The 9,607-nt window shown below is 42.8% G+C and overlaps 1 protein-coding gene across 6 annotated transcripts in view; it reads left to right on the forward strand.

Moving 5' to 3' along the window:
* Positions 1-9,607, forward strand: part of LOC146614904 (peroxisomal succinyl-coenzyme A thioesterase-like) — a 45,567-nt gene that overhangs the window by 29,710 nt on the left and 6,250 nt on the right. For 3 of the 6 annotated variants that reach the window (XR_014907024.1, XM_085376775.1, XM_085376770.1), the window contains exons 3-9: positions 2,293-2,392; positions 2,851-3,035; positions 3,767-3,927; positions 4,610-4,738; positions 7,887-8,132; positions 8,243-8,323; positions 9,110-9,251. Coding sequence is in view for 5 of the 6 variants with exons in the window: in XM_085376775.1 (XP_085232901.1) it covers positions 2,293-2,392; positions 2,851-3,035; positions 3,767-3,927; positions 4,610-4,738; positions 7,887-8,132; positions 8,243-8,323; positions 9,110-9,251 (1,044 nt within the window). In the remaining variant the exon portion in view is untranslated. The remainder of the gene's footprint in view (positions 1-2,292; positions 2,393-2,850; positions 3,036-3,766; positions 3,928-4,609; positions 4,739-7,886; positions 8,133-8,242; positions 8,324-9,109; positions 9,252-9,607) is intronic. The other 3 variants (XM_085376773.1, XM_085376774.1, XM_085376772.1) reach the window with 3 other exon arrangements.

The following is a 9,607-nucleotide window of genomic DNA, read 5'->3' on the forward strand; positions in this document are numbered from 1 at the left end:
TTAGTGCAGGTAAGGTTCAGTGTCTAGTCTGCATCTTTGTAAATTGTTTCTTGTTCTCTGTTTTATTTTGAAGGTCCATGTCTTATGGCAATGCTACTCGTTTCGCTTCTTCTGTCTCGTTAGGTCTTATTTCTCCCGGCTGTGTTCCCACCTGTTTCTCATTCCCTCATGTTCTTGTCTGTGTATTTATAGTGTGTATTGTTACCTTAATACAGTTTTACCCGGTTCGTAGATTCCTCAGGCCTCCAGAAAGAACACCGGGGACTCAGTAGTCAATCTACAACACTTTTATTAATCCACACTCATTGGTTACACTTATTGATTACACCTTCTAGAAGGGAGATGTACAGGACCCCGGAACTCCTCTGCAGATCTCAACCCCTTTGTCCGTTTCCCTCAGTTTTGTAGAAGTGACCCCATGATAAATTGCATACCCCATGGTAAGCTGCAAACTCTGTGTCTGTGTGTATGCACAAGCCTGTGAGTGCCTGTGTGTGTGCGTACCCGTATGTCTATGTGAGTGCATGTGAGTGAGTGTATGCGCGTACTTGTGTGTATGTGTGAGTGCACGTGAGTGAGTGTGCGTGTGGATGTGTGTGCGTGACAGTTAAAACACTATGTGCGTATATTTCTATGTATGTGCCTTCTTGAGGGCCATAAAAGTCCATCTCCCTCCCAAACCAAAGATATTTAGTTACAAACTTTGAGACTCCCACCCAGGCATGGCCTGAGGAATTTCCACTCAACATTAACTCCTTTTTGTCTTAATCTCACAGTTCAAGTGGGGGAGGGTCTCCTAGAAATCTACTTCTAAGTTCATGACACAATCAGGCCTTTATTACATTGAGGGCAGTGTCAGTGTCTCTACAATAATTCTAGATTCTATGTTAACACATTTCTAAACTCTAAATCAGCTAAACATTCCTACAGTATCCTCCAGTGTTCAGCGTTGTGTCATCCCTCATTGCTGTGTTACGCTCCTGGTGTTTCCTCCTGAACTTCGATCTCCCAGTATAGTTTTGTTTTGTATGCTTTTCCCCTGCCAGCAAATAGAGCTGTGGGGTTTTTTTTTGGTTTGTTTGTTTGTTCAAGTTACCGCGTCTGTGAGTAATGCATTTGGGTCCTTTCCTGCCTGCCTTCACACAGCACATTCACCGTGACAGAACATCAAATACAGTCTTGTGCACCCTGGAAGATTCCTTCCCTGTCTGCCTTGATTTAGATAAAAACCACTGAAAACCGAACCACATCTGGACCTTAATAATCAATAAACTAACTTGTTACATTGCTTGATTTCAATTACTCAAAATATCATGCTCATGTATCATAATTAGGGAGTACTACTAAAATACTAAGTTTATTATTATTAGTAGTAGTAGTAGTAGTAGCTGTATTAATAATTGCTGAAATTATGATGCTTTCATTGCTGTGGGAATATTTAAATCCATTTATTGTACCTTCACACAACATTGATGTATGTGTGTGTCTGTGTCTCTTCAAGGTGAGTATCACCTGCTAGTCTCTTAACAAGTGTCACTGGGTGACCTTGATCAAGTCCTATTCGTGAATCCCAGGAGGTGGAAGGGCAGGACTATGGGCAGATGATCAAACTACTGACTTCGTTTACATTATATACAACACTGAAAATTAATTTACCGATGGCCACCTAATAAACAGGGTCTTTCTCAGGATATGGGGGCTATTTTTGATTTTTGGTAAAGGCCATCTTCCGGATCCTATTTCTGTGATATGGTTTGGAAGCGATTCTGAGATTTTAGTTTGTCCCATTTGATCACTGGCAGAATATAGTTAAACCCACTCACACAGCACACTCATTCTTATATCCCATATGTTGATATCCTCCTGTTACAGTGATTTTTTTCCAGGTTGTGTTGTTCTTGTCAGTCTTCTGTGTCCTTGGCACAGATATGCTGTCCTGTTTTGTTAATTTAAAAAAGGGTGGGAAAGAAATTAAGATGGTAACTGATTATTGTCAGTGTGAGCTCTGCTCACAGACTTTTTACTGTGGTATTAATCAGTAAAGTAAGTAAGTAAAACTCTAAATGAAAAACAGTAAAAGAAAACACTAGAAAGAGTTGAATGAATGAATGAATGAATGAATATGAATGAATATTCTTTATTGTCATTGTCACAGGTACAATGAAATTGAAAGATGTCTCAGGTACAATGAAGTTAATTATGATACAATCAGATGGACTGGTAATGTAAAAAGATATGAAATAAAAATGAAACCAAGTCAAATGGAATAAAATGGTTTTTATTTTCTTATAGTTACCGAGGATTTGAGTTTTGGAGGCACGTATACGGGAAAAGAGCCCATGGGCTTGCTGTGGAGCATGCGGCCGGTCCCAGGCAGCCGCGAAGGCCTCAGGTAAGGATTCGGTGGTCATCTTGCCGAGCTCGTGGCGTGTAAAGGAGCTTAAGTTATCACATCAATATTTATGTCGATTATACCAGTTTCGGCATGACAAGGACTGACTTGTACGCCTTTCGGGAGGTAACAACAGACATAATTAGGCTGCATAAAGCCAACGGTGAAAGTCTTTGTTTAAGAAAAATCCTGTCTCCATAAAAAAAAACAGCAGCCTGTAATGTCATAATAAGGAATTACAATACTCATCTTGGCAACACTGTACAGGGAAAAGAAAGGAGTAATAGATATTTGTTTAATTTTGTGCATTGAAGGACATATGACTAACTAACACCATGACTAGTGTGTGTGTGTGTGTGTGTGTGTGTGTGTGTGTGTGTGTGTGTGTGTGTGTGTGTGTGTGTGGGTGGACTACCCTTTGTTTATTCTGTTCAATAACTCGTATCATTACTGGTCAGGTTAAGGAAGATAAACGTGTGCACACCAATGCTGGTCAACATCTCAGTCCACAGTGGACACGAGGACTTCAGGGACCGGACCCCTCTGGCATCAGCACTCGCAGAGAGATGGTACATGGCTCCTGGTGTCAAGAGAATTGATATTAATAAGCAAGGAGTGCAGGGGACCCTGTTTATACCACCAGGTACACCGGAAATAAAACATTTACTACTTCTTTTTTTCTTCTTTTTTTTTTTTTTTTAAATAATCTGGATTTTGTGTGATGGATGGGTGACACTTCTGACCCCGAAATTACTACATGAGGAATATCCTCTTTTCCTGACATCAAACTGTCATGGTCCTGGGCGTTTTGTGTTTAGTGATTATTTTCCTCTGTTCTAGTTATTCTGTGTCCTCCCCCCTTGTGTCCGGTTCGGGTTCTAGATTTCCTGTTTTGTTCTGAAAGTCTGTGTCTGTTGTCATTGTGTTCAGCTTGTCTCCTCCGGTCCTCATGTGTATTGGGTTCAGCTGTTCTTCCCTCCTGTGTGTGATTACCCAATTACCGTGTGTGTGTGTGTGTGTGTGTGTGTATATTTAGTGGGTGTCGGTCTGTGTTCATTGTCGGCTCGTCTGCGTTCTATGGTGTTCCGTTCCCGTCTCTGCGGCTCTCTGCCCCACACCCCTTTTGTATGCTCTCAGGTTTGTCATTTAGTTCTCCCAGTTTAGGTTTCTTCAGTTGTTTTCTCATGCTTCGTTGTCTCTTCTGCCACTGTCACCTGTAAATAAACCCTCACTCATATCATCAGTCGGCTGCCTGCATTTTGGGTCCTCCTTTCACTCCACAACACGACTGCTGCCCCAGCCGTGACACAAACAGAACTAAGAGTAGAAAAAACTGACTAAAATACTGTGTTTGATTCTGTTTTTTCCCCTCAGGTCCTGGACCCTTCCCTACGCTGCTAGACATGTGGGGAGGCGGTGTAGGGCTGCTGGAGTATCGCTCTGCCTTATTGGCATCTCGTGGTTACGTTTCTTTCTCGCTGGATTACCTAAGGTCTGAACACCTGTCAGCAGATGTAGAGTTTAAGTACTTCGAGGTTTGTGCGATTTACATACTAATGTGTTTTATGGGGTTTTTTGTTTTGTCTTTTTGGACAAATAATACTTTTCCTTTTTTTTTTTTTTTTTTTTTTTACTTACACTTCCAGTTTTACATGATTAGTAATTAAACTCTGGGTGAAATCATTAAAAATAATAATAAAAAAAAAATCTTTCAATCTAATTTTTCTTCAATGCCGTAATATCTAACACATTTCATTTATTTCACACTTGGTTCAACAGTTTCCACAGAGTTCTTTCAGACAAACCAACCACACTTTCTCTCCGTATAGCACTGCAACTATGCCTGAAAAGGAGCAGGAAGAAGAAAATATTCTTTTTAAACCCTGCCCCCTATCTGCAATCCAATTTATATTACAAGTGGGCACCAAAAATCAAGGAACAAACTAACATTTATCTCCGGTTCTAACGCAAACCAAACAACAAATTTACAATCAGCAATATACCACTTCACATAGTAACAAGGAGAAAAGATAAGTAAATAGAATAAAATGAGGCAAAAAATAACGGATCCTTTTTCAATTAACTCCAATTTCATTCATATTCTTCATATTGAGTTATCGTTTTAGACATGTAACACTTTTTAAAACAATGTAAATTTATACATATTAAAACCTTGTTTTAATATCTCATTAATTTCCAGTATCACTCTCCTATTAGACAGCATTTAACATTATTAGGAACCATCCTCAAGTGATACCAGACAGAGTTGGAATTCTTGGTATTTCCCTGGGCTCCACGGTGGCCTTCAACTTAACAGCCTACAGCACCATTATTAAGGTAAACGTGGTGGGTAAGATTTCCTTCCTTCTTGATGCAGTGATATTGTGGATTGACAGTGATGAAACTGATTGTCAGTCTCTCGTAACAGTTTGGTGTCCTGTGGATTTGGTGGCTGTCAGGCGTGAGGGCCCCGGTGGTCTGATCGCCACTTGAAAAGTCTGGCTGTAGGTACTTAGGATGTGGCTTCTCTGTTAGGAAAGGAGCCTGAACTTCTTAACCACCAGAAAAGTCAGAAATGAGACCGTCTTTAGCATCCTGAAGAGGGTCTCGACTCTTTCACTATGGAGTTGCCCTTGGTGAGAGGCAGCATGCAGGTGTGGGTATACTATTTTCTACTCGGTTTAGTGGGTCCTGACTGCTGTTTGCACCTAATAACAATTTTTCTTAGACTGGTGGATAAGGTGCTGGAATGTGCTCCATCTTGGCACTCCATTGTCCTACTGGGTGAATTTGGCACTTATGTGGGCAGATGAGGTGTAAAGTGACGATGCTTGATGGACCTGGCCTGCCCAAACATACAGGGAGTGCAGAATTATTAGGCAAATGAGTATTTTGTCCACATCATCCTCTTCATGCATGTTGTCTTACTCCAAGCTGTATAGGCTCGAAAGCCTACTACCAATTAAGCATATTAAGTGATGTGCATCTCTGTAATGAGAAGGGGTGTGGTCTAATAACATCAACACCCTATATCAGGTGTGCATAATTATTAGGCAACGTCCTTTCCTTTGGCAAAATGGGTCAAAAGAAGGACTTGACAGGCTCTGAAAAGTCAAAAATAGTGAGATATCTTGCAGAGGGATGCAGCAGTCTCAAAATTGCAAAGCTTCTGAAGCGTGATCATCGAACAATCAAGCGTTTCGTTCAAAATAGTCAGCAGGGTCGCAAGAAGCGTGTGGAAAAACCAAGGCACAAAATAACTGCCCATGAACTGAGAAAAGTCAAGCGTGCAGCTGCCAAGATGCCACTTGCCACCAGTTTGGCCATATTTCAGAGCTGCAACATCACTAGAGTGCCCAAAAGCACAAGGTGTGCAATACTCAGAGACATGGCCAAGGTAAGAAAGGCTGAAAGACGACCACCACTGAACAAGACACACAAGCTGAAACGTCAAGACTGGGCCAAGAAATATCTCAAGACTGGTTTTTCTAAGGTTTTATGGACTGATGAAATGAGAGTGAGTCTTGATGGGCCAGATGGATGGGCCCGTGGCTGGATTGGTAAAGGGCAGAGAGCTCCAGTCCGACTCAGACGCCAGCAAGGTGGAGGTGGAGTACTGGTTTGGGCTGGTATCATCAAAAATGAGCTTGTGGGGCCTTTTCGGGTTGAGGATGGAGTCACCACCACAACAACCCTCTCAATCCTGCTTCTCCGTGATTTAACACCGCAGGCGTGATCTGCAGGTGCGTCCACAAGGCACCACAGACCACGCCCCACCACACACCCCATCGCTCAACTGAGGCCAGGGAGCCATCCAGCTGAACCTACCTACTTCCCCCGCCCCACCGGCCTCAACCCAACGACAGGGCAGTGTCTTTTGCTGAGGCCGCCCAAGTCTCCTGCGGTGATGGCAATGCTGGTCCGGAGGCCGGCCACACTTATAGCGGCAACGCTGGCCCGGCGGTCGGCCACCTGGCGAACTGGCATGACCGTGCGGGCACAGCCGTGAGCACCTGCTCACTGCCGGCTGGACCGGCATCAGCCTGTGTCTCGCTCTCGGCCCCAGGTCGTGCAGGTCCCCCTAACACGGGGACCTCCGTCTCCCCGCGCAGCTCCTCCATCGTCTCTGGCTGGAGCAGCTGCTCCACTGCTCCACCGCTCCGCGCAAGGTGGTGCCCAGGGGCATCTTTTCAGGTGGCGCTCGGTCTGTTCCCACAGCTCTTCCTGCTGGTGACACACCTCCACCGCCTGCTCCCGCTGGATAGCCGCCGTGCCAGCGATCATATGGGACAGCTCCTCCCTTCCCTGGCTCTGTTGTGGGCCTGTCATGCCGCATCCTGGGTTTCGGCACCAGTGTGGTGGGGTTAAGGCACGACAGGACCACAGATCCGTGTTTTGAGCCATCTTTATTTTTACATCCATCCGCATGGACCACAGACCACGCACCACCACAGAGTGCTATCGAGCTTGGATATCTTCCAGAACTCTTGCTGCAGCTGACAAGTGCTGGCAGGCCAAGCAGAGTGCAGCCCTAGAAGCCATGGAGGAAAACTTTCAACTGGTCTTGAAGCAGTTCCAGAAAACCATCAGGTGTCTCAAGTAGGGGAAGCAATGCTGTACTCACACTGTGTACAGTATGCATGAGACCCAGTCCGGGAGTCGAAGGAGTATTTCAACAGTCATCTCAATCACACCTACTCGCCTTCTTTAGAGAAAACAGAGGCGGATAATGAGGGGGACGACTCGCTCACAACTCGTGGAGAGGTCAACCTGGGGTGGACCAGCTCTTTATCCTCTTAAAGACATTTGAGGGTCTGTGGGAGTTTGCGCAACCAGTCTGCATGTTTCGTAGACTTAGAGAGGATATGCCCTGGGATGTCCTGAGGAGGTTGGGATCTCTGTCTGATTGTTGCAGGCTGTTCAGTCCTTGCCCAACTGTAATGAGAGCTTGGTGTTTTTTTTTTTCCAACAATAAGTTGGACTCACTCAGAGTTTGACCTGAAGTCAGTCAGGTCTGCCTTTTATCACAAATTCTGGTCTCAATTTATGGGACAGAAATTCTAGGTGGAACCAAGTGGCAGGCATACTCCCTTTTAGTGGTGTCAGGATCACATCTGGTTTTTGCAGGTGACGTGGTTCTTCTGGCTTCATCACCTGATGACCTCCAGCTTGCACTGGGACCGTTCACAGCTGTGTTCCCAGTTGGAAAAGAGTGGAAAAGTTTTTGGTTGAAGTGCAGCTTAGTATTTTCCATTAATGTGTCTATATGGGTTCTGCTAACTTTGTGCAATTGAGAAAAAAAGATGTACATTTACATTTTTCAGTATGACAAAAATAAGCACATAAAAGAGACCTTCAATGCAGATGGTCAAAATGGCAATTCCAGGAGGTTTAAACATTCCATGTTTTGTTGAAAACTAAGTTGGAAGCTGGTCTTTGGGTCTTTTAATTCAATGTGCAACATCAAATGTTTTGATTTATCATTGTGTTCCAGCCTCGCTGCATTGTTTGCATCAGCAGCAATCACTATCACCCACCTGGGACCCTGAAGGCCGGGTTTAAAATACTAAGCAAGTACGTACTGTTGACTGTTTGTCATGAAAATTTAATGATAATACAAATTATTGTTACTAATATGTATCATAGGCATTTTCACAAGGCACATTTCGATGAGAACAACTATATGAGCTGGAGAAGTTTTGCTCTGGATCTTATCGCTGACCCCTCAAACAACGTGGAAGTGAGTGCTGTATTATACTGCATTATACTACCAGTAGACCTAATGACCTCTCCAAACCTGAGTTGGACCTCTTAGTTCCTGTGGGATTTTTAAATCTGCTTTGTTGACAGGTGGGGAGAATTAACTGCCCGATGCTGCTGGTTAATGGCTGTGACGATCAGAACTGGCCTACAGTGGAGACAGCGGAGGAGGTTAGTGATGCTCTAAGACACGGGTCTCAAACCCGTGGCCTGGGGTCCACTTATGGCCCACGTCATCCCTGCTTGCAGGCCGTATATTGACATGAAGAAATATAATGCAATTTGGCCTTTGAAGTTACTTTTTTTTTTTGTTAGGGAGAATTTGTTTTTTGTTGAAAGCAATATTAAAAAAGGTTCTTTAAAAAGCAAAACATTATTTAATATAAAGGCAATATGAGCAGAGAGCCCAAACATGTTGAGGGACTGGCTGTGTTAGTTCAGTGAGAGAGTTATTTGTAAAGAAAACTATTTTCACTAGTAGTCCAAAACTAATGCGTACACTTATTTCCGCATTTTTATTTTGTTAAATACAAACAAAATTATAGCAGAAGTGCTGCCACGTGTCTGGCCATTAAGAGAGAGTACCAGTTTGTTTATTTGGTAGTTTAATGAAAGTTAGTTAAGAGTGGGGGGGGGGGAAGAATATTTCGTTCACATTCGAATTTATGGTTTGTTATACAGTATTTGAAATTTAAAAAAAAATAAAAAATTTGTGCGTGGTTTCTTGTTTTTTTTTTTTTTTTTTAAAGTTTGTTTTCTACTTGAACACCAAAGTGGCCCTCCAATGAGATGACAGTGCCAGCAATGGACCACAGCTCATTTAAGTTTGAGACCCCTGTTCTAAGAGCATTGGTTTAAAAGATGTATTCACACTCCAAAAACAATAAAAATTTCAGAATATGAACTTTGTTAAATGATGATGTCAGCATAAAATTAAAGTTGACCTCTGACCCACAGGTGGCCAGGTTGTTGCGTGAAGGTGGAAAGGAACACCTGCTGAGCAGATTAGCGTATCCGGGTGCTGGACACCTGATTGAGCCGCCATTCTCTCCTCATTTTAGAGCTACGAAGTTTATCATACTAAACAGTAAAAAGAAGGGTCAGTTTCTTTCTCTCTCTCACATACTCACACACACTTCAACCTGACTTCCAGGAAGAATTTCTGGTTGTAACCACTATACAGGGAGTGCAGAATTATTAGGCAAGTTGTATTTTTGAGGAATAATTTTATTATTGAACAACAACCATGTTCTCAATGAACCCAAAAAACTCATTAATATCAAAGCTGAATGTTTTTGGAAGTAGTTTTTAGTTTTAGCTATTTTAGGGGGATATCTGTGTGTGCAGGTGACTATTACTGTGCATAATTATTAGGCAACTTAACAAAAAACAAATATATACCCATTTCAATTATTTATTTTTACCAGTGAAACCAATATAACATCTCCACATTCA

The sequence above is a fragment of the Diplotaxodon limnothrissa genome, linkage group LG17 (assembly GCF_057381915.1).
Source record: "Diplotaxodon limnothrissa isolate DT_005_m linkage group LG17, D_limnothrissa_male_GT1.1, whole genome shotgun sequence".
NCBI classification, from domain to species: Eukaryota; Metazoa; Chordata; class Actinopteri; order Cichliformes; family Cichlidae; genus Diplotaxodon; species Diplotaxodon limnothrissa.